At 39.1% G+C, this 27,917-nt stretch overlaps 1 protein-coding gene across 1 annotated transcript in view; it reads left to right on the top strand.

Moving 5' to 3' along the window:
* CFAP54 (cilia and flagella associated protein 54) overlaps window positions 1-27,917 on the top strand; it is a 310,179-nt gene that overhangs the window by 78,626 nt on the left and 203,636 nt on the right. The window contains 6 exon segments of the mRNA XM_021092730.1: window positions 3,071-3,247; window positions 6,602-6,694; window positions 6,961-7,146; window positions 18,342-18,478; window positions 23,809-23,956; window positions 25,821-25,976. Coding sequence (XP_020948389.1) covers window positions 3,071-3,247; window positions 6,602-6,694; window positions 6,961-7,146; window positions 18,342-18,478; window positions 23,809-23,956; window positions 25,821-25,976 — 897 coding nt within the window.

The raw sequence follows: 27,917 nt of genomic DNA, 5'->3' as shown, positions 1-27,917 counted from the left end.
GTTGTTGTTGTTGCTATTTCTTGGGCCGATCTTGCGGCACATGGAGGTTCCCAGGCTAGGGGTTGAATCAGAGCTGTAGCCACCGGCCTACGCCAGAGCCACAGCAATGCGGGATCCGAGCCGCGTCTGCAACCTACACCACAGCTCACGGCAACGCCGGATCATTAACCCACTGAGCAAGGGCAGGGATCGAACCCGCAACCTCATGGTTCCTAGTCGGATTCGTTAACCACTGCGCCACGACGGGAACTCCCCAGATCTGTAGTTTTCTTCTCTTGTAATACCCTTGTTTTGTTTTGATATCAGGATAATGCTGGCCTTGTAAAATCAGTTTGTAAGTGTCCTCTTCTTTTTAGTTTTTTGGAATAGTTTGAGAAGGATTTGCATTCTTTAAATTTCAGGCAGAATTTACCAGTGAAATCATCTGGTCTTGGATGTTTCTCTGTTAGGAGATTTTTTGATCACGGATTCATTTCCTTTCTTGTTCTTATTTTCTGTTTCCTTATGATTCACTACTGATACTTAGTATGTTTCTAGGAATTTCTCTATTTCTTCTAGGTTGTTCAGTTTATTGGCATATAATTGTTTGCAGTAGTTTCTTATGATCTTTTGTATTTTTGTGGTATCAGCTGTAATGTCTCCTCTTTCATTTCTCATTTTATTTATATGTCTTCTCTATATTTTATTAGTCTAGCTAAAAGTCTGTTGATTTTGCTTATCTTTTCAAAAAACAGCTTTTCTTTTAGTGTATCTCTTCTATTGTCTTTATAATCCCTTTTATTTATTTCCCCTCTAATGTTTATTATTCCGTCTACTAACTTTGGCCTTAAAGTTTTGCTCTTTTTCTAGTTCCTTGAGGTGTGAAGTTAGATTGTTTGAGATTTTTCTTTGTTCTTAATAGGGACATTTTTGATACAAACATCCCTCTTAGAACTACTTTTGCTGCATCTTATAAGTTTTGGTATCTTGTAGTTTCATTTTATTTCTCAGGATATTTTTAAATGTCCCTTTTGATTTCTTTTTTAAAATAAATAATGAACTTAAATTAAAACTTCAAATATCTTTTTGGCCATTGAGCCTGTACTCATATTTTTTTCTCACTTGATTTATGGATAAACTGAATTATATTCTTAGACTTCCTAATATAAAATTGTCCTTTTATTCCTGGGAGAGATAAAATCTAGTTATAGTGCATTATCCCTTTAATATATTGTTAGAGCAGTGTTTTAGTATTTTATTTAGAATGTTTGCATTTGAATTTGTAAGAAGATTGCTCTATATTTTTAAGTGTAGTCATTTTTACAGGTTTGTTATCAAACTATAATAATTTTATAATATTATTTGAGATGATATCCATCTTTCTTTGCATTTAGAATTTTAAAAATTTCATTGGAATTATCAGCTCATTGAGATTTGAAATACTTTAAAAGTGAAATCAGTTGAGGCTGATACTTGTGGGAAAGAGATTTTTGGGTATCTTTCCCATTTTCTTTTATCATTACTCCTATGTTCAGGTTTTTCTGCTTCTTGAGTCACTTTTTGTATTTCCATCTCTGATGACCAGTGATGTTGTGCATCTTTTCATGTGCTCACTGGTCATTTCTTTATCTTCTTTGGAGAAATGTATATTCAACCCTTTGTTCATTTGTGTGTGTGTGTGTGTGTGTGTCTTTTTAGGGCCTCACCCGCAGCATATGGATGTTCCCAAGCTAGGGGTCAAATCAGAGCTGCAGCCAACGGCCTACACCACAGCCATAGCCACACAGGATCCGAGCTTCATCTGCAACCTACACCGCAGCTCACACAACACCAGATCCTTACCCACTGAGCGAGGCCAGGGATCAAACCCACAACTTCATGGTTCCTAGTTGGATTCGTTTCTGCTGTGCCACTGCAGAAACTTCCACTTTGTTCATTTTTTAATGTGTTTTTTTTTGCCTTTTTATTATTGACTTGTAGCAGTATTTTATATATTCTGAATACAAATCCTTTATCAGTTATATGATTTGCAGATATTTTATTCCATTCTGTCCATTGTCTTTACTTTTCTGACAGTATCATTTGAAGTTTCTAATTTTGATGAATTTCTATTGACCTACTTTTTCTTTCGTTGATGGCTTTTGGTGTCATATCTAAGAAACTGTTCTGCAGCCCGAGGTTGTGAAGATATACTCCTATATTTTCTTCTAAGAGTTTTATAATTTTAGCTCTGACATTTGGGTCTGTAATTCATTTTGTGTTAACTGTTTGCATGTAATGTGATGTATAGGTCCCACTTTCTTCTTTTGCATGTGGATGTCTCATTGTCCCAGCACCATCTGTTGGAAAGGTTTATTCTATTTTCTATCACTCAATTTTAGCCTTTATGTGGGTTTTTGCTTTAGTACTCAGAGTCTTTGCTTTTTAATTTAATGTAAAATAGAAATTTAACTAGCATATATTATTATTGCTGATATAGTTAGCTTTGCTTCTGAAATACTTTTTAGGTTTTCTAATTTTTATTTATTTTTTGTTTTATGCATTATCACTTAATGTATAATCTTTAAAAAAGGTGATTGCCTTTCCTTTAGGTTCATAGAATAAGTATTTTTGTCTATTTCTGTTAGCTGATAGTAGAAACCCTCACTAATATTAATTTCATAATTCATATATATCAATAGTCATTATTTGAGAGTCACATTTCAAGTTTCCTTAAGTGTAGGTGTACAGTTCATAAGCATGAATGCAAATCGTGTTACAAAATTTTTAAGGACAATGTAATATGATGGCAGATATACAGAGGATTTTATTTGAAAATGAAATGCCTTATCATAATATATGATAAAATGATAAACATATTGGACATATAAATATAATGTCGTTGCCTTACTAGCTATTTTTTCACTTGGCCTTATTTGGAGCTGTTTTTTTTACTTCTGGAAAGTCATTCAATGCTGGAAATGTGTATTCCACGGAGGCTCAAAAAATACGTATCTCAGGATAATGTTGTTTTAACATAACCAGCATTTTCCAAATAAAATGAAGTTCAAGCTCTTGAAATATATTTTCCTATTTTCACATTTTATTGTAGGAAGCTTATTCTTTAATTGAGAAGACTGAAGCAGAACAAAGAATACTCTATTCATATCAGAGATATTTGGAAATTACCAAAAGAAGGAAAAGCAGAGTCCCTCCTCCACCCATTCTGCTGGCCCGAACTCATTGTTCTGTGACGTTAAAACCGGCTCCTTTTATTTCGGATGTTAAGGTATGTTGTCTGTTTTGATCTCTCCCTCAAGCAGAGCAACCCAAGTACTTTGATGATATAATGATTGATACTTTTACTGCTTTTAGGACTCGAATAATCTTATTTACAAGCTCTGAACACTGGTATCAGTATTCCAATACCTTCACTCTACTTAGTTTCTTCATGACCCTTTTGCCTTTTATGCTATTTCCGTTTCAACTCCACACAGCTTTTCTACACCCAAATTATAGTAAGGAGAGATAAGAGAGAAGCATCTCTCTCTAAGTGAATTTATAACCGTGACATAGTCATATGCTGACATCCTAGTGTGCTCAAGATTGACGTCTCATTCAAATAGAATAAGACAGTTGAATAGGATAGAAGTTATTCTCAGAGCCAGTAATGAAGATAAGAAAATTTGGGGGTGGTGAACTGAGGGGTTCTTCCCAAAGTTCTTCCAAGTAAATGGGGATTCTTTCAATGCAAACAAATGATAATTCCAAACGCATTGTAAGTCATAACTCTTTACGTATTTACTGAAGCTCTTTCTCCCATCCCTTAGAACTTAGTCTAAATGTGACCATAACTTGAGATTTAGTTCCCTAACAAGCATTTGGTTCCACCTAATTTATATTTTGAGTATTAAATTTTTCTCTTTTGGATAATGAACAGCATGCTCTTTGATGTTGTATAAAAAACAAAGTTGTTTCTTTGATTCTCCTTAGGATGTTCTGCTGGAGCTTATATCACCTTGATATAGGAAAGGACATAGGCTTTGAAGTCAGACAAAGTTTAAAATTCTAGCTTTGCCCCAGCAGTGTGACCTTAGGAAATCTGAATATACTTTGTGAGGGCTCTTTGTTTGTTTGTTTTTGTTTTCATCTGTAACATGTTTCTACTGTGAAAATTAAATGAGATAGTATATCATATTCTTGGCATATTAATCCATGTCCTTTCATCTCTATGTATTAGACAGTAAAGTTGCTAAAATGAGTTAATGAAGTTATACACTGTGATTATATTATCTGATTCTTTTCCCATACATTCTGTTCATTGAGCATTATCAAGTGTCTCATATCTTCAAGCTCTATGTGCAGTAAAGTGTGAAAATAAACACAAATAAAGCATGGATCCATTTTTTGAGGAGCTTCAGCCCACTGGGAGATGCACCTCAGTGAGAAGTTAACACCGCCTTAGTAATGCCTTACAGTTAGGGGGATAGAAGCCATATCCAGCTTACACTTAACTGTGTAATGCACTATTGCAACGACTAGTAGTTTTAAAATTCAGGTTGGGGTTTTGGGAATCTATTTGAAATGAGGATTCACCGATTCTGGAAATTCAGTGCAGAACTAAGACTGGATGATGTACCAAGGGTTTTTTGTTTGCTTTTATTGGAATGTTTTGGTTTAGTGAACAAGATCTTGTCAATGCTTAGACATAGGAAGACATGCGAGTCCCACACGTGCCCTGCAGTTGCACGCCTCGTCCCTCGGCCCATGGCGTGAAGTTGGTGTATACTATACCTCGGTAGAGCTGTGTGCGCCTGGAAATTAGACTTGGTGTTTCCCACTCCTCAGCGCTAGATGGTGCTATGGGCTTAAATACATTTTCTAGTTTGCGATTTCAGCCATCTTTTGTCCACATTTCTTGTTAGGGCATTCGTTGCCTTAACATCTGTTTTAATAGTTGAAAAAGCTAATATTATTTATAAACTTTTATTCACAAATGAGTGGCAGTTTGTCCATGGTGTCCTTACTCTTATGTAGAGGATTCTAAGGACACATTGCTTCTTCGAGTTACACAACTAGGATGTTTTCATCTGTGGAACAAAGTAGAAATAGAAAGACTGCCTGTAAATATTGAGGGAGAATTTACCCTTCAAATTCTCGTTTATACGTGGAGCTTAACTTAGAGCAATAGTGAAATATGTCATAAAACACTCCCTTTCTGCCTTTTTTTTTTTTTTTCTCTAAGGTACCCTTTTTGCATGAGAAGTCAAGGAAAGTTAGTTTCTAATTTTTTGTCTTCTGAGATTCAGCTGAATGTTTTTCTCCCAGCTTCAGCTTCCAAGTTTCTTCAGGGTTCTCTCTGTCCTTGAAGTTTACCTTGTCTCCTCTATCACCTGAGAAATCTTTGGAAACACAAAACTTTGGCTATTTGCCCCAGACGTTCTTATTCATTGAGGCGAGGCAGGCCTTGGATATATACAATTTTTAAAAAATAGTTGATTCTGTACAAAACTGTATTTTGAAAAATGATTCTGCTGCATAGTCAGAGTTGAGAACTCCTTGTGCAGACAGGACACAATTAGGATTTTTCTGTTGACCTGAGGAAAAAAACAGCAGGCTAAGCCATTAGAGGCAGTTGCTTCTTCGAGACAATTACATTTTCTCTTTTTTCTCGTTTAGTAGTTGAACTGTGAGGTGGAACCTTGGGGGAAAAGGCAGTGCCACACAATGACAGCCTTTTCATCACTAACCCCTGGACAGTGTGGCTCCTAATAATGCTTTTCCCTGGGTGTAAACTCGCTCCCGCATCCCCTGCAGTGAGAATAGTTCATCACAATGAGGAAGCTCCAGTATTTGACATCTGGGCAAAAAGACCATTGTCTAACCATTTGGTCCAGTTTAAGTTTGATTGTTTCGGCGTAATTTGCATTTTGCTTTTGTTTGACGTCTGTATTTAAGCATTATCAAGGGAATGCCGTGTTTCAGAAAATTGATAAACTAGAGAAAAAATTACCCATAATCTTATCGTTTAACCATTCAGGTTCTCCCACTGTTCCTATTTCAGAACATGTTCTTCCAGGCTTTTTCGTATGCATTTTTACATTTTATTTAAAATACTGACATTTAGTATCTTGCTTCTTTTACCATCTGCTTTTGGTCATATATTATTAAATAAGATATCAAAATTATTTCAGTGTTGATCTGTTTTTCATCAAGATTAAGCCATGTTTGGAGTCCCTCCTTGCCACTCTCTCATCTTGGGCAAATTATTGAACACCTCTCCATCTCCATGTTTTAGAAAGTAAAATGGCAATAGTAACCCTATCGCAGAGGGATGTTGTGAATATTAGAAAGTATGTGCAAATTTCCTAACAATACTTAACACATAGGAACTGCTCATTTCATAGTAGTTAAAAATAATAATGAATAATATTTTAGTCTCAGTAGTCCCAGGTAAAAACTGCATTTGCCTTTTTTCAAAGATCGAACCTAGACATTTTTGTAAACTTAGGTTTCATGTTTTAAAACTCGAATCGTTATATTTTTCTCTAAGAAACTATTCCTTTGGCCATATCACGATAAAAGAAATTGAATGCCTTGTTAAACAGACAACAGATGATGGGCTTATCTCTCTCCTTGGCAGGTCTCCTGGTACTGCATTTTGGGATGCAAAGCAAAAGGGAGCTATGGAAAAGTGAGACTAAATAATAACCATCTCCCAAACTCAGGGGAAGCGGTACGTCAAATTAAAAAGAACCTTGGAATGTCAGGAGATCTTAGCTAAAGTCTTGTTAATGACAATTGAGTGGGTTTTTTTTTTTTTTTCCCCTTTAGTAGTCATTAGTTTAGTGACTTTCCCTGATTTTGACTTGTTATAACTAAAATCTTAACAGTAAATGAAAAAATTTTCTCCCTTAACGGATAAGGGTCACCTAATTATATTTTTAAAGTCTCATTACTTTAATTTTCCATACGTAACTTGAAATGTGTTTTTGTTAATAGATACCAGCTGATGGCAAAAGCATCTTTGAAGTAAAAGGTTTAGAGACCAATGAAAAATACATCTTTGCAGTTGCTGCTTATTGTTCTAATGGGAAGCTCATTGGTGATGCTGTTGGGGAGACAACTAAACCAATTCTGGTTTACCCACCTCTTTCTGCTGTTACTACTCGGATGTTACTGACACAGGTAGCAGAGATTTCGAGTTCTTTCCTCTATAGGTTTTTTGTTTGTTTGTTTGTTTGTTTTTCTGTTAAGCAGTTACTAAGTAATTTCTGATGAAAAAAACAGATATTCTAAAACTCCTGTGATGCGTATTTTCCATGATTGCAGTGTAGTCTCTTAACCCATAACTCATTCCTCGTTTTATTTGTGAGTTTGCTTTTTTAAGATAACATTTTTTCCACCTGGGTTTTAAATGCAAGTCGTGTTGATTTCAGAAATTTTGGAAATAAATCTCATCTGTTTTCCTATTATCCAGAGTTAGCAGTTGTTAATCTGAAGCAATTCTAAGGGCCCCAGGGACTTAGGTTCTGTGTTAATGTTTGGTTACAATCTAGAGGAGAGCTTCCAGGGTCCAGAGGGTGGAGGCCAGGAATGCTGATAAGCGGCCTGCAGTGCAAAGGACAGCACTCCCTCCCCGAGCAAAGTGTTAGATCCAGTCGGAAATGTCAACAGTGCGAAAGTTGAGAAACCCTGACCTAGAGATATCCATTTATTTTAGGTCTACACACAATATGTATATATATACACATATATACACGCACATATATCTAATACATAATTTAAATCATAGTGTACATATTATTTGACATCTGATATTTTTATTTAATACATAATTGACTTTCCTCCCATTCCATTAAGGATTCTTTCAAAACGTAATTTTTTTTTTTTTTTATTATTTTCCCACTGTACAGCAAGGGGGTCAGGTCATCCTTAGATGTATACATTGCAGTTACATTTTTTTCCCCCACCCTTTCTTCTGTTGCGACATGAGTATCTAGACATAGTTCTCAATGCTATTCAGCAGGATCTCCTTATAAATCTATTCTAGGTTGTGTCTGATAAGCCCAAGCTCCCGATCCCTCCCACTCCCTCCCCCTCCCATCAGGCAACCACAAGTCTCTTCTCCAAGTCCATGATTTTCTTTTCTGAGGAGATGTTCATTTGTGCTGGATATTAGATTCCAGTTATAAGTGATATCATATGGTAATTGTCTTTGTCTTTCTGGCTCATTTCACTCAGTATGAGATTCTCTAGTTCCATCCATGTTGCTGCAAATGGCATTATGTCATCCTTTTTTATGGCTGAGTAGTATTCCATTGTGTATATATACCATATCTTCCGAATCCAATCATCTGTTGATGGACATTTGGCTTGTTTCCATGTCCTGGCTATTGTGAATAGGGCTGCAATGAACATGCGGGTGCAAGTGTCTCTTTTAAGTAGAGCTTTGTCCGGATAGATGCCCAAGAGTGGGATTGCAGGGTCATATGGAAGTTCTATGTATAGATTTCTAAGGTATCTCCAAACGGTTCTCCATAGTGGCTGTACCAGTTTACATTCCCACCAGCAGTGCAGGAGGGTTCCCTTTTCTCCACAGCCCCTCCAGCACTTGTTATTTGTGGATTTATTAATGATGGCCATTCTGACTGGTGTGAAGTGGTATCTCATGGTAGTTCAAAACGTAATTTTTAATGGCTGGATGGCATTGCATCTTAAAAATATATCCTAGTGTATATATGGGTATATATACACATGGAGTATGACTCAGCTGTAAAAAGAATGAAAAAATCGTACCTGCAGTGACGTGGATGGACCTAGAGATGGTCACACTAAGTGAAGGAAGTCGTGAAGAGAAAGACAAGTGCCATATGGTATCACTTAAATGTGGGATCTAAACTATGACACAGATGAACTTATTTATGAAACAGAAACAGACTCCCTGACATAGAAAACAAACTTATGGCTACCAAAGGGGATAGGGGTAGGGGAGGGATAAATGAGGAGTTTGGGATTAGCAGATATAAATTAATATATTTAAAATAGACCACAAGGTCCTACTGTATGGCACAAGGAACTATATTATCCTATAGTTACCATAATGGAGAAGAATATGAAAAAATATACAACTGAATGACTTTTCTGTACACCTGAGAATAACAGAACATTGTAAACCAACTATACTTCAATAAGAAAAAGATATATGCATCATGGTTTATTTAATAATTCTTCACTGTTGGATATTTAGATGCTTTCTTTTCTTTCTTTCTTTCTTTCTTCTTTTTTTTTTTTCTTTTTGTGTGTGTGTGTGTGTGTGTGTCTTTTGTGCTTTTAGGACCGCACCTGTGGCATATGGAGGTTCCCAGGCTAGGCATCGAATTGGAGCCATAGCTACCGGCCTACGCCAGAGCCACAGCAACACCAGATCCGAGACGCATCTGTGACCTACACCATAGCTCAGGGCAATGCTGGATCCTTAACCCACTGAACAAGGCCAGGGATCGAACCCACAACCTCATGGCTCCTAGTCGGATTCGTTTCCGCTGCACCATGACGTGAACTCCTAGATACTTTCTAGTATTTTGTATTGATAAGCAAAGCTGCAAATGCACATTCTTTTATCTAAATCCTTAAAATTTTTTTGATTGAAGAAGTTGATTTATAATGTTGTGTTAGTTTCAGGTGTGCAACAAAGTGTTTCAGTTATATATATATATATATATTTTCAGATTATTTTTAAATTTAAGTTATTATAGGATATTGAATATAATTCCCTGTGCTATACAATAACTCCCTGTTGCTTGCCGATTTATTTTATGTATAGTAGTTTGTATCTCTTAATTTCATACTCCTCATTTATCCTTCTTCTCCATTCTTTACCTATGGTAACCATAAGTTTGTTTTCTATGTCTGTGAGTCTGTTTCTCTTTCATAAATAAGTTCATTTGTGTCATATTTTAGATTCCACAATAAGTGATACCATAGGGTACTTGTCTTTCTCTTTTTGAATTCCTTCACTTAGTATGATAATCTCCGGGTCCATGCAAGTTGCTGCAAATGACCATATTTCATTCTTTTTTATGACTGAGTAATATTCCAACACACACACACACACACATTATATATAGTGTGGAATATACATACTACATCTTCTTAAACCACTTACCTGTTGATGGGGACTTGTGTTGTTTCCATGTCTTGGCTATTGTGAATAGTGCTACTGTGAACACTGGCATGCATGATCTTTTCAAATTGCAGTTTTCATCTTTTCCAGATGTGTGCCCAGGAGTAGGGTTGCTGCATCGTATGGTGGTTCTAGTTTGAGTTTTTTAAGGAACTTCCATACCACTTCCCATAGTGGCTGCAGCAATTTACATTCCCATCAACAGCGTGGGAGGGTTCCTTTTTCTTCAGATCCTCTCCAGCTTCCATTATGTGTAATCTTTTGGTGATGGCCACTGTGACCAGGGTAAGATGAGATGTCACTGTCGTTCTGGTGTGCCTTTCTCTGATAGTTAGTGATCTTTTCCTGCATCCATCATTATTTTTTTAGGATCAACAGTATAGAAATAAAGTTTCTGGGTTGACAGAGAGAGACAGACCTGTGTTTAAGTTTCAGCTCCGCAAACACTAGCCATGTGATACTGGGCAAATAACTTTTATCTATGAAGTGACGTAATAATAGTCTTTACCTACCAGAATTCCTATGAGTATTAAATGGAATTATGCATGTCAGATATTTAACTATAGCACTTATCACACAGTAGGCACTTAATAAATACTACTGTTGTTCTTAGTTATGGGTTATACTCATAAATTAACATTTTTTGCTGAAATGATTGCCTGACTTAAAACATGTCACCAGTGAATAGAGTACTAGAAAAAGGGACTCACTGACCCAAGTCTCAAGCATCTAATTTTAAGCCTAGGTTGGCTGTAGTACTGATGGCTGTTCTAAATTTTATCATATTTCTATTTTACTTTTTTCCTCTTAGTAGTTGATTAGTATTATAAGCTGAGTTCTTAGTGGCATTTTATATTATCATATTTTTCAAAGTAAATTAAATTGAGAGAATTGCTAGGATTTGTCTAGCATTGGTTTAGCATGTCATATCAGCTCATGGTTTTCTGATGTTTTGATTTCTTTGGAATCTAATATATTTCCTAATTTGCAGAGATGGAGTTATTTCAAAGTGAGGGACCAAATATTTCATCAAGGCCTAATTTTTCTCCAGGGAGAGGTTTGACTCTTGGGCTTCATTTAGCAGAACTTTCATTGAAAGTTAATAAAATGAAGTCCAAGCTATACTGCTAGGATAATGAGAAGTGCCATAAATTAATGACCTGTGTATCTTTATTGATATTATATTTGGTACTGTAGTTCATTTATGACACAGTTTATGAGCATTCTCTCTCATAATGTTAAGTGGCTAAAGCAAAATTTCCCCACAAAGTTTCCTCCTTAACTTAAACCTTAAATTTAGCTTTTAAATTCTAGCAGGAAAATGTACCTTTCTTTTGGAATAGCAGTGAAAAACATTGCAATTTTTTCATGAGAGTGGTTAGTTTTTAGTTTCAGGATAATTTTGCTCTTTAAAAATAGATATTTTATAGTAAAATATGGAGTTATTTCAGTAGATACCTATGATATAGACTTGGCTTGCAGTTTTAGGTTGTGCTTTTACTAAACATTATTCTATAGACAATAGTAAAGTTAGGTGAACTTTACTGGGTTTTCCCTTATTATAGAAAACTAATTTAGACTATCTAGAAATTTTTTAAAATTTTTCATTCTTATTCATTAACTTTTTGCCTTTTTAGGGCCACGCCTGAAGTAAGTATATGGAAGTTCCCAGGCTAGGGTTCCCAGGCTTGCTGGTCTATACCCCAGCCACAGCAACATGGGATCTGAGCCGTGTGTGTGACCCCCACCAAAGCTCACGGCACCACCAGATCTTTTAACCCACTGAGCGAGGCCAGGGATCAAAGCCACATCCTTATGGATACTAGTTAGATTTGTAACTCTCTGAGCCACAACGGGAACGCCTATCTGGAAAATTTTTTTGAGGAACTTTTATAAATTACATACTTTCTGTAGATACTTTCCAATTTCCCCTTCTTTATAGCCTCATTTCTTTTATTATTCCCTTTTAAATTGAGAATGGCTAGGTAATGTGATATAAAGTATAAAAAACTAGAAATTTGTGAGCACGATTTTAGGAAAATTGCTTGATCTCACCTTCCTTATCTGTAAAATGGATATAAGGCCAAATGCCACATAGTGCTGGGCTATTGCATTTCTTTTTTCTTTTTTTTTTTTTTTTTTTTGTCTTTTTGCCTTTTCTTGGGCCACTCCCGCGGCATATGGAGGTTCCCAGGCTAGGGGTCCAATCGGAGCTGTAGCCACCGGCCTATGCCAGAGCCACAGCAACGTGGGATCTGAGCCGCATCTGCAACCTACACCACAGCTCACAGCAATGCCGGATCGTTAACCCACTGAGCAAGGGCAGGGACCGAACCCGCAACCTCATGGTTCCTAGTCGGATTCGTTAACCACTGCGCCACGACGGGAACTCCTGCATTTCTAAAGCAAATAGCGAGTGGGCACAATGGCTTGTGGAGGTACGAGACTGAGAAACAGCATTAATTAAAAAGACTACTGCATGATAGACATTTTAAAATTCACTATTCCATTGATTACAGTAATAACTCTCTGAGGTGGTGTTACTACTTTGATTTCAATCCCATTTTACTCCAGAAAGACTGTCTTAGGGAAGTTAAGTAATTTGCCCAACTTTACTCTGATAGCAGGTGGTGAGCCAGACACTTGAACTCGCTCATGCCTTCCTCCTGCGCTGTCCTGGTTCCAGGGAAATCGTGTGCTTAGCATATAGCCTGTGCTGAGTTCTTCTGGAGCCCACATCTCCCCAGTCTGTTCTCTCCCGGGGTGGTGCTTTTCTGCAGGTCGTCATAAGCAGTATGAGCAATAGAGTTTGATGCTGGGTCAGGAATCACAATGGTGCAGGAGAAAAGGAAATGAAATTCGTACATTTTTTCCAATTCGGATAAGAATTCATTGAAACTCTTTTATGAATAGAGGTTTGCCTTTTGTCTATGACCATTCCAATAAAAAAAAATTAGAGCTACCAGATAAAAGAGAGTCATCCCTATTTTTAAACCTCATTAAGAAGTTTCAATTCTTCTTTTCCCTCTTAGCCTCTAACTGAACATTACCTTGCTCCATGCTCATCTATTTATTGATGAATTCAGTGTCTGTTTTGTGCCAGGTTCTATGCTAGGTGTCATCTCCTCTTCCTTTGAGCTGTCTTTTTTCTTTTCCTTTAAAATCAATCTCATCGCCGCAACAGTGACCTTTGTTTAGTTTATTTTGACTTATGGTTTCAATTAAGCCCCTGATTGCAAGTAAGCCTGCTTGGAAGAACGCAGCCAGGCCCCAGTAAGGCTGCAGAGTCCAGGCAGCTCTGAGTCTTACACTTGTGTCTCTCTCTTTAAAGACTGACTTCCTCTTCCATCTCTGGAGGAAAAATGGCAGCCCCTGAGTTTTTATATATCCTTCGGTTTCAGCTATATACAGATGCTGGCTGCCTATATTTCAGTCTTGATTCCAGCTTCCTGGGAAAGAGAATTTGACTGGCTCACCCAATGTAAGAAAGAATCTGATCTTGTTTTAGATATTTGGCCACTACTTGGAAGTTAAATGAACCCAACTAGTATCCATGAGGACATGAGTTCAATCCCCGGCCCTCATTCAGTGGGTTAAGGATCTGGCGTTGCTGTGAGCTGTGGCAGCTCTGATTTGACCCCTAGCCTGGGAACCTCCATATGCCACAGGTGCAGTCCCCAAAAGGCAAAAAATAAAATAAAAATAAAAATATTTGGCCACTGACTTGTTTTTATACCTCACCTTTTTTTTTTTTTTTCCCTAGAAAGAGCTGCTCCTACTCACCCTTCTTTTTTTTTTTTTTTTTTTTTTTTTTCCCCTAGAAAGAGCTGCTCCCGCGGCATATGGAGGTTCCCAGGCCAGGGGTCTAATCGGAGCTGTAGCCACCAGCCTACACCAGAGCCACAGCAACACGGGATCCAACCACAGCTCATGGCAACGCCAGGTCCTTAACCCACTGAGCAAGGCCAGGGATCAAACCCACAATCTCATGGTTCCTAGTCGGATTCGTTAACCACTGCGCCATGACGGGAATTCCACACTTCACCCTTCTTGTTGCCTTTGGCCTCCCATATGGGCAGGTGACAGGGAAGTCTGTGAGTTTACCTTCTCCTTTGGTGCCAGCTGGAATTTTCTTTAGTTTTACCTCCCGGACACTTATCAAGGCCTAACCCATTCCTTCTGCTCTGCCCAGGCCAGCCCAGACCTGCCTGTGCCCGCCCGAGGGACTCTCCCTGAGGGACTCTTTGTGCGAATAAACTTTTCTCTCAAATTCTCCTGGTGCATGCAGTGTCATCAGCCTTAACATCAGAACCAAACTTTGGTGTGTGTGTTGGGGGGTGGTGGTGGTGCTTCTTTCTTTCGGGGGGGGCGGGGGAGGGGGACAGCTTGTGTCACGCATTCACCTGGGGCCAGTCAATCATGTTATTGTATACTACAGTTTCTGGGTGTCCTCTTCTGTAGGTAAAAGGAAATTATCAGTTAAAGAGGATTTTTAAGTTCATTTAACCCATTATTATTATTATTATTATTTTTTGTCTTTTGTCTTTTTGTTGTTGTTGTTGTTGTTGCTATTTCTTTGGGCCGCTCCCACGGCATATGGAAGTTCCCAGGCTAGGGGTAGAATCGGAGCTGTAGCCACCGGCCTACGCCAGAGCCACAGCAACGCGGGATCCGAGCCGCGTCTGTCACCTACACCACAGCTCACGGCAACACCAGATCCTTAACCCACTGAGCAAGGTCAGGGATCGAACCCGCAACCTCATGGTTCCTAGTCGGATTCATTAACCACTGCACCACGACGGGAACTCCCTAACCCATTATTATTGAGATCTTACGCTGTGCCAGGCATTGGTCTAGGCTCGGGCTTCTAAAACTCGAGCCTGCATCACCATGATCTGCAGGGCTGGTTAAACAGATGGCTGATCCCACCGCCAGAGTTTATGAGTCACTAAGTCTGGCGTAGGGCCCAAGAATTTTGCATTTATAGCAAGTCCCTGGGTGATGCAGGTGCTGCTGGTCCTGGGACCAGACTTTGAGGACCATTGTTCTAAGGGAAGTGAGCAAAATGCTGTCATGGGATGTAGGTAATAAACAATGAAATAATAGGGAAATAAATTATCTCATATGTTAGAAGTTCAGTTCTATGGGAAGAAAATGTGGAGCATGGTCAGAGGAACTGGGAATGTGAAGTGGGGCAAAGGAAGGTATTATTATCACATAGTATTAAGGAGGCTGATCAGAGAAGGCATCATTTAGAAGATGAGATTTGAGCAGAGACTCGAAGCAGATGAGGGAGTGGCTCTCTGGGGGAAGAACATTCCACAGAAGGATTCCGAAGTGCACGTGGCATGTTTGATAAACAGCTGGGAGACTAGGACAACTGGAGCAGAGCGGCCAGTGGAGAGTAAAAGGGTTGGTCAGGGAGGCGAAAGGTGCGTGGGTGGGAGGGATGGCACACCGTGAAGGGACCTCTGTGCTGTTGGAAGACTGGCTTTCACATTGAGTAAAACGGGCAACCGCTGGAGAGGGCTCAAAGTACTAGGATGACATAATGTGACTTCTATGTCAAAGGCTCACCTTGGCTGCTATGTCATCCATAGACCATAGGGGGATAAGGATGGAAGCAGAGGGAGCTGTCTATTGCTGGAGTCAATCGAGAAATGGGGTGGCTTGGCCATTATGACAGTGGTTGATGTGGTGAGAAGAGGCCAGATTCTGGCTACGTTTTGAAGGAGAGGTTGACAAGAGTTCCTGACGGAAACAATGGACAGAGGAAAATAGAAGATGACTCTAAATATTTAGCTGCCCAACTGGAAGGACAGACTTGACATCAACGGAGTCAGCAGAGGCTCTGGGTAGTGTAGATTTGGGGCGGGGGGAGATCAGAAATGCAGTTTGGGGCATGTTAAGGTTAAGATGTTTATTAGGTATTCAAAGAGAATTATTGAGTAGTCAGTTAGCTGTATGGATCTGGAGTTTGGAGAGAGGTCTGGGCAGGAGAGGGATTTGAGTGTAGTCTTGTGACAACTAAAGCCACGGGGCTGGATGATGCCACCAAGGAGATGAGTGCAGACAGGAGAGGGGAGGTCCAAAGACAGAGCCCTGGGCATGCCAATATAAAGAGACTGGGGAAAGGGGGAGGAGCTTGCCAAGGCAGCTGAAGAGGAATGTAGAAGCCAGGTGAAGGTCACGTATCAAGGAGGAGGGCTCTCCTGTACCTAGTTGTTTCATGAGCCTTCTAGTGCTTCTTTCTCCTTTTAATCCCATCCCCTTTCAAATCTCTTCTACACATCACTACTAGTTACCCACCTTTGAGCCTGCTGACATGATGCTCCTCTCTTAACCCACAAAGACTCAGTTTATAAATCTTAATATTTTGGTTTTTTGTTTGTTTTTTTGTGGGTTTTTTTTTTTTTTTTTTTTTTTTTTTGCCACATCCACTGCATTTGGAAGTCCCTGGACCAGGGATGGAACCCGCGCCATAGTTGTGATCCAAGCCACAGCAGTGATGATGCTGGCTCCTTTATCTGCTGAGCCACCAGGGAACCCCAAATCTTAGTTTTATCATGGCATCTTTTCTTGCTTTGCAATGTACACTGATTAAATAAATAGCATTATTTTTTAAATGGTTTATTTTAAGAGGAAAGAACATTCAGTTCTAGTTTCACCAACTCCCTTACACATCATCTGTTATCATTTCCCATGGTAAATCTTAGAATTATATGATGTTTTAGGGACTGTTTAGTCTGATGTTTTCATTGGACCAAGATGGCCCAGAGACGTGACCTCACCTATCACGCTAAGTCTTGGCTCTACAATTTTTTTTTTTTTAACTGAATATCAGGTTCTATACAATTTATTCACCTTCTCAATGCCCTGGTTTCCTCATTTGAAACTGGGGTGGATCACAGAGCTCACGTCATAGCGCCGTAATGAGGAGTCCACACACTCACACACATAAAGTGCTTCGTCCAGTACTTGACATTTTAAAACTCTTCCACCTGATGTTCAAGGCTTTCTGCGATCCTTCTGTCTCCTTTTCTTCAAATTCCGACTCCTCTTTTCAGCCTCTCTTGAGGGCTCTATGGCTCTTTCCATCACAGGAGCTTTTTCAGCTTCTGTCGAACTGTGCCTCATCTGAACCATCTCTGGCCACTGACTCCCCCTTGAAGTCTCATTTCTCCTTGTCTAAGTCTCTACAGTAACGATGTTATTCTTTGTAGTTTTTCTGTAATTTCACGTGTTTTATGTCTGTAACTTGGCTCCAATTTCATGGAGTATGAGATCATTTTACGCTTTGGAGAAACTATAGTGCTTAGCACAGAGTAGAAGCTTCATAAAAGTTTAGTGGTTGGTTGATTCTGAATACCGACTGGACAGACTTTAAATGTTCTGTTCTTCCTTTGTGTGGAACATAGTCTAGCAACATGTCGTTTATATACTTAACGTAATGAATGGATTTATACTCTACATCCTGCCTGCTTCCACCAAGGATCTGAGCAGCCCGTGACTCATGTGGTGAGATTTCTTAGACATATTTGAATGGAGTGATTTTTAGAAATATGTTTCAAGAAACATACTCTACCAAAAGAAACAAGTAAATTGGATGGTTTTCCTTTTTCTCCTGAGCTTCTGGATTTTACCAGTGAAAGTTCTTTTGGCCAATGTGGAATGTGTTAAACTTAAAACCCCTGATGTCGTCTTGGAAGTGGCTCTGTTTTATTCTTCACTCTTTTCATCTGTGAGCCCTTTGTTGCACAAAAGCTCTGAAAGTGTCAGTCAGAACCCAGACAAGAATGAAATGTATTTCGTATTTTGGGTTTGGGAAATCTGATTGTTTCTCTTGGAACAGATTGTTCATTATAAGAGTGTCTGTAATAAATGGAGTGCGCTGCCGAGATAGATGGAAATGAAATTAATTTGGCTCAGATGTGATCTTTGTTTTGCTTATGAGAATTTGAAACATCCTTACAGAGTTTCAAATTTCCATGCAATTTAGAAATAAAAGAGATTTCAAAATGTGACTGTCTCCCTTGCCAGTGGCCGACATTACCTTGCTGGGGTGCTCTAGAGCAGAACAGCCAATGTGAATACCTCTCTGAAATTAGCCTGTGATAGGACCTTCTCAGAATTCCTGTTTAAAATGCACAGTTCACAAATCCAGGTCCTGTTTAAGATAACGTATTTTCTGTCATAGGTCGCCTATCAGATTGGGAACTACCAGTTGGCTAAGAAAGTCTTCTCACCAGTCTGGGATTATTTTGTTGTTTCGCCACCTCAGGATGACCAATCCATTGTTTGTTTAAGCAATATAATGACTATTACACAGAGAAGGTAATTAGAAATATTCTTTTAAAATACTAATTTGCCTTGAGTTCCCATTGTGGCTTGGCGGTTAACAAACCCCACTAGCATCCATGAGGATGCTGGTTCGATCCCTGGCCTTCTCAGTGGGTTAAGGATCTGGTGTTGCCGTGAGCTGTGGGGTAGGTTGCAGACTCGGCTCGCATCCCGCGTTGCTGTGGCTCTGGCGTAGGCCAGAAGCTACAGCTCCGATTGGACCACTAGCCTGGGAGCTCCATAGGCTGCTAGTGTGGCCCTGAAAAAAAACACAAAAAAATAAAATATTAATTTGCCTATTAAAAATACAGGTGTTGGGTGTGAAGCCTAGAATTAATTTATTTTCCATTTCACGTTAAGATGGTCCATGTAAAACCATTTCCAATAGTAAGTATTCTAGTAAGCATCTATATTTCAAAGGCTTAAGTCCTTGTTAGAAATGTCTTTTGTTAGAATCAGAAAAAAAAAAATCCACTGGAAGCATGTGGATGCATTCTGCATAGAAGGTAACAAAGTTAAGGAAAAAATAGCAAATACTAAGTAAGGTAACGTCAGTTATACTGGAAAACACAAATATGCATTGGGGACCTTTGTAACAGAGAAAGGTCAGGTGGAGGTTAGGGTTAGGGTCTGATGGGTGGACTCTCATGGTGAGAAGGCTTTTCCTTTGCTTAAAGAGTCTCCCAGGATTACAGCATCAACTGCAAATAGTCCTGTGAAAGCCATAAAATGCCACAGGCCAAGCTTTGCTTTACCATCATTTTCCCTTAAGAGACCAAGGTTTAAGAGCAGCCTCAGAAATGAGAATTAGTGTAATTTCAGCCTGTCTCAACATGTTCAAAAACAACTGTCTCCTTTACCTGCTTGTTAACTCTTTTTTTTTCTTCTTTTTTTACCCATTGGGTAATAGCTCATTTATTTGTTTATATATTGTAATTTTATTTTATTAGTCAATGAATTTATTACATTTGTAGTTGTACAATGATCATCACAATCCAGTTTTATAGGACTTCCATCCCACAACCCCAGCTGCTTTTTAACTCTTAAAATTCCTTTAATAAGACAAAACCCTTCACTCCTCAATCAAAGGTAATGAGCTTAAAAATGCAAATACTGGATAAGAGAAGGCATTGGTAATGCTTATTCACATAAAGGTATAATTCCATTCAGTTAAGCAAACATAGACTTGGCATTGACCCTGTACAAGGATGCTCTAAGCTAAGGGGGATGGATTTGAGAGGCGTTTGAGAGGAGGAAGGGACAGGTTTTGGAAGATATTATGTGACTTGGGGGGAATAAGAGAGAGGAAGGAGTGAAAGTTAACTGAGATTTCCAGTGTTAAGTGACTGGGAAGCCTCTGATATTTACTAAGGCAACCCGAGGGGTGAAACACATTTTTAGAGGAAGATAATGAATTGGGGGATATTTTGAACTTAGTTTTCCAGCAGGAAGCTTTTGCAGATCTGAGGTGTCTGATTGGTAGTTGGATATTGAATGCTGACACTGAGGACAGAATCAAGGCTAGAGACACAGGAATGTAAATTGTCCATTGAGGTCATCATTGAAAGTTTGACAATAAGTGATATCTCCCAGGGGATGACTGTTTAGCAGTAAAGGAATAAGGATGGACTTGAATCCTGGGCATTGCTCCCATTTAAGAGGCAGAAGCAGGAGTGGGTACCAAGGAAGGAAATTGAAAAGGAGCAGTCCTGGCAGTGAAAGTCCAGGAGAGTGCATTGCCAAGGGAAGGGAGAATATGACGACAGAGGGTCTGGTCAGCAGTATTAGATGCTGGTGCAAGATCAGGCAGAGAGCAGTTGGAGATGTTCATTTGTGCTGTATTTGTATTTCTCTTTCTGACTTACTTCACTCAGGATGAGAGTCTCTAGTTCCATCCATGTTGCTACAAATGGCATTATGTCGTTCTTTTTATGGCTCAGTAGTATTCCATTGTGTATATTCCAATCATCTATCAGTGGACATTTGGGTTGTTTCCATGTCTTGGCTATTGTGAATAGTGCAGCAATGAACATGTGGGTGCATGTGTCTTTTTTAAGGAAAGTTTTGTCCAGATATATGCCCAGGAATGGGATTGCTGGGTTGTATGGTAGTTCTACATATAGTTTTCTAAGGTACCTCCATACTGTTCTCCATAGTGGCTGTACCAGCTTACATTCCCACCAACAGTGCAGGAGGGTTCCCTTTTCTCCACACCCCCTCCAGCATTTGTTATTTGTGGACCTATTAATGACGGCCATTCTGACTAGTGTGAGGTGGTATATCATGGTAGTTTTGATTTGCATTTCTCTAATAATCAGGGACATTGAGCATTGTTTCAAGTGCTTGTTGGCCATCTGTACATCTTCCTTGAAGAACTGTCCATTCAGGTCTTTTGCCCATTTTTCTATTGGGTGGTTTTTTTGCTGTTGAGTTGTATAAGTTGCTTGTATATTCTAGAGATTAAGCCCTTGTCTGTTGCATCGTTTGAAGTTATTTTCTCCCATTTTGTAAGCTGTCTTTCTGTTTTCTTTTTGGTTTCCTTTGTTGTGCAAAAGCTTGTCAGTTTGATCAGGTCCCATTGGTTTATTTTTGCTCTTATTTCTGCTGCCTTGGGAGACTGACCTGAGAAAATATTCATGAGGTTGATGTCAGAGAATGTTTTGCCTATGTTCTCTTCCAGGAGTTTGATGGTGTCTTGTCCTATATTTAAGTCTTTCAGCCATTTTGAGTTTATTTTTGTGCATGGTGTGAGGGTGTGTTCTAGTTTCATTGATTTGCATGCAGCTGTCCAGTTTCCCAGCAATGCTTGCTGAATAGACTTTCTTTTTCCCATATTATGCTCTTGCCTCCTTTATCAAAGATTAATTGACCATAGGTGTCAGGGTGTATTTCTGGGTTCTCTATTCTGTTCCATTGGTCTGTATGTCTGCTTTGGTACCAGTACCACACTGTTTTGATGACTATGACTTCATAATATTGCTTGAAGTCTGGAAGAGTTAGGCCTCCTGCTTGGTTTTTGTTTCTCAGGATTGCTTTGGAGATTCTGGGTCTTTTGTTGTTCCATATAAATGTTTGGATTGTTTGTTCTAGTTCTGTGAAAGATGTCCTGGATAATTTGATAGGCATTGCATTGAATCTATAGATTGCTTTGGGTAGTATGGCCATTTTTACAATATTAATTTTTCCTATCCAGGAAAATGGAATATCTTTCCATTTCTTTATGTCTCCTTTCATTTCCTTGATTAATGTTTTATAGTTCTAGGCATATAAGTCTTTTACCTCCTTGGTCAGGTGTATTCCCAGGTATTTTATTTTTTGGGGTGCAATTTTAAAAGGTATTGCATTTTTGTATTCCTTTTCTAATATTTCATTGTTAGTATATAGAAATGTGACATTTCTGAATGTTAGTTAATCTTATATCCTGCTACTTTGCTGAATTTGTTAATCAGATCAAATGGTTTTTGGGTTGAGTTCTTAGGGTTTTCTATGTATAGTATCATGTCATCTGCATACAGTGACAGTTTTATCTCTTCTCTTGCTATTTGGATGCCTTTTATTTCTTTTGTTTGTCTAATTGCTGTGGCTAGGACTTCCAAAACTGTGTTGGATAGCAGTGGTAAGAGTGGGCATCCCTGTCTTGTTCCAGATTTTAGTGAGAAGGCTTTCAGCTTTTCTCTTTTGAATATTATATTGGCTGTGGGTTTGTCATAAATGGCTTTGATTGTGTTAAGGAATGTCCCCTCTGTACCTACTTTGGTGAGAGTTTTTATCGTAAATGGATGTTGGACTTTGTCAAATGCTTTTTCTAAATCTATTGAGATGATCATATGGTTTTTTTTTTTTTGATCATATGGTTTTTGACTTTTCTTTTGTTAATGTGGTATATGATGTTGATTGATTTATGTATGTTGGACCATCCTTGTGAACCTGGGATGAATCCCACCTGGTCATGGTGTACGATCTTTTTGATATGTTGTTGGATCCGGTTGGCTAGAATTTTGTTGAGAATTTTTACGTCTATATCCGTCAATGATATTGGCTGATAGTTTTCTTTTTTGGTGTTGTCTTTGTCTGGTTTTGGAATTAGGGTGATGGTGGCGTCATAGAATGTCTTTGAGAGTGTTCCTTCTTCTTCAACCTTTTGAAAAAGTTTAGGGAAGATGGGAACCAGATCCTTTTTGTATGTTTGGTAGAATTTGCCTGTGAAGCCATCTGGTCCTGGGCTTTTATTTGTAGGGAGGAAAACAGATCATCTTCAGCTGCGAATTACGTATGTCAGATCCTTTCTTGTTTTATAGAGGGTGTGGAGAATGGAGAGACCTGAAGCTTAGGAGAGAGAGTTGTCACCAAGTAAGGCTAAGAGCAAGGGAGGGACTAGGGAAATGAAGAAGGAAGACTGCAGACTTTGCAGTTTTGCCCGTGGTTGGTTGGCACTGTTGACTGTAATTTAGAAAAGATAATTAGAAGTATCTCTCCACACTCCCCCACCCCCGACCCCATCTCTCTGTCTCTCTAACCATGGCTGATTTTGCTGTAAATAACCTTCACTTAATTATTGATTGAAATATTCAGCTTATTTTCCAAACTTCTGAATATCTCTAGTGATTTCATTATATTGATAGAAGAGGGCTTTATATATTAGAACCAGAAAACTTTGCCAATAGTTATTTTATGTGCTCATGATATTATATGTTAGTAGCTTAATTTCTTGGTTGTGAACTTGTTTAGAAGAGTCTTTAAGAGTTTCCACTGTGGCTCAGTGAGTTAAGAACCCAACTCGTATCCATGAGACTGGGGGTTTGATCTCTGGCCTTGCTCAGTGGGTTAAGGATCCAGTGTTGCCACAAGCTGTGGGGTGGGTCACAGATGCAGCTTAGATCTGGCATTGCTGTGGCTCTGGTGTAGGCCAGCAGCTATGACTCTGATTAGACCCCTAGCCTAGGAACTACCATATGCCCCAGGTGTGGCTTTAAAAAAAAAAAGTCTTTAATTTCAGTTTAAACATCTGAACAAGAGTAACAAATTTTGCTGTAATCTCAGGATCATCATGTTGGTATTAACAAATCAGAGTCAGTGGGATAGACTGGATGTTCGGGGTTAGTAGATGCAAACTATTACATTCAGAATGGATAAGCAATGAGGTCCCACTGTACAGCCACAGGGAACTCTCTCCAGTCTCTTGGGATAGACCTATACTTTATTTAAAAATATGTAAAAAAACTGAAATCAATATGTAAAAAAACCAAAATCAGTCCAAAAAGTTGAGCTTGCATGCTACAGTCATTTTATATTTACCCTGTAACATCGTTTTCTTCTTTTTGCAGATTACATTCAGATATCTTGGCAGAGACGTCTTCCATTCTCTTAAATCTTTTTCTTAGAAATATTTTTGTAACAAGTGACATTAAAATTAAAGAGGAACATCTTTTCTGTGATAATATTAAAGGCAATGAGATTTTCCCCTCTCAACAAGTAAGTGAATTAAAGTGACTGAAAAATGTGCTGATTTCCCTTTGTTCCTATTCTTTTCTTTTCTTTCTTTCTTTCTTTTTTTTTTTTTTTAAACTTTCAGGGCCACACCCATGGCATGTGGAGGTTCCCAGGCTAGGGGTCGAATCAGAGCTGCACCTGCCAGACTCCACCACAGCCACAGCCAAGCCAGATCCAAGCCGCGTCTTCAACCTACACCACAGCTCATGGCAACACCGGATCCTTAACCCACTGAGCAAGGCCAGGGATCGAACCCGCAACCTCATGGTTCCTAGTCAGATTCGTTTCTGCTGCGCCACGACGGGAATTCCTTCCCTTTGTTTCTTGATATTTAAAGTTTATATTCTTCAGGAATCTCATATCCTGGCTGGTGAATGGAGGACAGGCTGTTGTATGATTGTGCTGGTTTACTTGCTATTTTATGTAGGTTTCACAGGCCCAAATTCATGGTCTTTTCTTTCTTTTTCAGTTTATATTTTTTTCCTACATAAAAGTAGTGTAAATTTAAATATTCAAATATGTATAATGTATAAAGTGAAACTCATTGTAATGCTATTGCACCCAAGAATACTTCATTTTAGTTTTCATGCGATTTCTCTCATTAAAAAAATGCGTAGAGAAATATTTTATTATTATTATTATTTATCATAATAGGATCATGATCTACTTGCTGTTCTGCAGCTTGCCTTTTAAATACTTTTTTGTAATATATTTTGGACATATTTTCATGTTGGTATAAACTCATCTGCCACATTCTTTAAAATTACAATGTCGTATTCCTGTGCAGAGGCAGGAATTTAACCTGTCTTCTGCTGATAGGTTCTCAGGGAGCTTAGAAACATTGCTTTGCCTCCATGGGCAGCTCTTGCTTTTAATAACAGTCCTACATTATTTTTTTCCGTCTAGGTTGAAGTTTACTCTTGGTTTTCTCTCTATGGAGACTTTTGCTGTAGTTAACTGATAAATTGCTACATGAGACTCTGCTGGTTGCTGTGGATATGAAAGTGAAAAAAAAGCATAACCCTTTGCCTAAGACAAGTTCACAGGCTTGTTGAGCCTGAGCAGGCACAGCCATCCACCCGGTTCTGCCACACTGCGTTCAGCTTCTCCTCTCCTCATCTCGTCTGAAAGCAAAGACGAGCTTTAAGTACCTGGGTGAATTCCAGAATGCTGGATTACCGTTCTAGTCATCATTTGCTGCATGGAAATTTTTGGTTGCCTCTCATAATGTTTTCCTTTGTTCATTATCTTGTGTGGATATATAGGCAGATAATGAAATCTTTGCTCAGGAAAGAGAAGTAAGGGGTAACAGAGGATTTTTATTCTTTTTGAGTGGCATTTTATTATGGAAAGCCTAACTTTACATTTTACTTTAAGTAGCAGAAGTATAAAAGAAGATTAGTTTGGGCTACTGAAAATTGGTCATTTTCTCACGTATCCAGAAGGGAAATGAGATTATGTTCATCAAGTAGGGGCCATATTACAGAGATATGATTATTAATTGTTGAAATTTATATTTTTGAAAAAAGCTAGATTTTTTTCCCCAACATTAAAATGTAGCCAAGATTTTATTGTGCCATTTAAAAAAGATTGGTTCCTTTTCGGTTACTTGTGGTATTTGTGTTACTATTAAAGAATACTGAACCTTAATTCTATGACTGTGTCATCCATAGACAGCATTATTGGGCATTAGAGTTATTCCTAAATTTAGGTGTTCTTTAGATCAGCATTCATGTTACTGTTACGCCACAAGGATCATATTTCCTACCCTTTCTTCTTCTCCTTAGAGACAATTTAGTTAAGTACCTGATGTTCCATTCGAGTAACAATATCTGTGTCTTTACAGATTGCTAGACTAACTGAATGTGAGAGAGTGTTAGTGGCATTGGAACTTAGCAACTACCTAAATGATTCCACTTATGCCCTTCAAGCAGTGACTCAATGCTATGGCCTCCTGGCTCCTATAATCTATCACAATATTGTTTTGGTACCTGTTGTACAGGTAAGGGTATTTTTTTTTTCCTCCTCCCAAGAGAAGGGTATTTCTATAAAGGCAACTCAGCATTGCACTTTGAAAAGGAAAAAGCAATATATCTCTTAGAGAGTGAGAATTGGTCAAGAACAAGCATGAAATTTCATGAGCTAACTGAAAAACATTTTAATAATTTGAAGAAACATCTGGGTAAACATAAATGACGACTTAAAATCTGCTTCTCTGAAAACATTCGACCCCATTGCTGTCCATATTTAAATACTGGCAATATATTTTTTCTAGGTTGTTTAAGTCATTTCAATTTTTATATTCTTTTTTCTTTTTTTATGCCATTACCCGCGCACATGAAGGTTCCCAGGTTAGGGGTCCAGTCGGAGCTACAGCTGCCAGCCTACACCACAGCTACAGCAATGTGGGATCCAAGCCTCATCTGCGACCTACACCGCAGGTCTCAATAACGCCAGATCTCCAACCCACTGAGCGAGGCCAGGGATTGAACCGCAACCTCGTGGTCCCTGGTCAGATTCATTTCCACGGTGCCACGATGGGAACTCCAATTTTTATGTTATTTAATGTTAGAAACAGCAGTATTTATTCAAAGCATCTTGTTAAAGTCATCATCTGGGGAAAAAATGTGGTGGAATACCCAAGGGACAAAGACTTGGTAACTTTGTGATGAAGGGATTGGATTTTTGGCAAAAGGGTAGGTAAGACCTGGCTGAAGGGATTATATTAGTTGTCCATGCTTCCTACCAAATCACCATAAAGTCAGTGGCTTAAAACAATATCCTTTTTACTATCCTATCGTTTCTGTAGGCCAGGCGGCTGGACCCTGCTTATCCGGATTGTCTGCTCAGGGTCTCATCCGCTAAAATCAAGGTGTGGACTGGAGCTGTGATCCCAGTCACAGGCTTGGGGTTCTCTTACAGACTCCTTGGTTGTCAAGGGAATTCATTGCCTTGCAGCTGTATGATGGGAAGTCCTTAGTTCTGAAAGGCTGACTACCCGTGCCCCCCCACGTGGCCTTTTCCACAGCATGGCAGTTTGCATCTTCCAGGCCAGTGGGAAATACCTCCTCCGATATGCATGAGGAGTCTTATGTATAATGTAGTGAAGAAAGTGACCAGCCCATCACATTCACAGGTCCTCCCTGCACTCGAGGAGAAGGGGTTATACAGGCTTGTATGCCAGGCGGGCATCTTGGGGATCGCCTTGGGATTCTGCCTACCATAGGACGTAAGGAGAGAAGTAAGAAGTCCCTGCTTCCTTAACACAATGTCGCATCATCTTTGACTCAGATGTTGAGAACCAAGACTATGTGGGGGAACTCACGCAAAGTGTACAGTTTTTAAATTCACTGTTGAGGAAACTAACCAGAGTGCTTAAGTAACTTGACAGATATCCCCCAGGAGGGGCTATACTGGCACATAGCCACGCCTCCTTCTCTCACATGCCCCACACCCAGTACTTCCGCTGCTGAAAAGATCTCCGAAATCCAAACTCTAGACACATAGTTGACAGTCCCTTGTCCCTTGTGAATGGCTTGGAGCAGGATTCCCAAGTGTGGAATATGCTGGGTCCTCCAGAACCCAGAGGCCTTTCCCTGGCATTGTTCTTTCTTCTTAGAGGTGAGCGATGCCAGAGGTCAGAGCTGCTTTGGAGGGGATGTCTGACACATTTCACCCATGTGTCAGGCCCCCCATTCTTCTTCCGGCTTCCTTCGCCCCCGAAGGGCAGGCGTCTTACAAGGTCTTCAACATGTTTGCCTTTTTTTTTTTGTTTATTAGTTTCAATTAACATAACCTATTGATATGGGGGTCTGAGGCTTGTTTTGAGAAATGTCCAAAAAGTTCAGATCCTTTTATAAAATATTAGGGCAGAAAGCAGGAGAGTTTTCATTGCCCTGGGGCAGGACTCTAAATATATGTTCTTGTCTGCCGGCGTGAGTGG

Source organism: Sus scrofa, chromosome 5, assembly GCF_000003025.6.
Source record: "Sus scrofa isolate TJ Tabasco breed Duroc chromosome 5, Sscrofa11.1, whole genome shotgun sequence".
Lineage (NCBI taxonomy): Eukaryota > Metazoa > Chordata > Mammalia > Artiodactyla > Suidae > Sus > Sus scrofa.
This window is presented reverse-complemented; position numbering and strand designations above follow the sequence as displayed.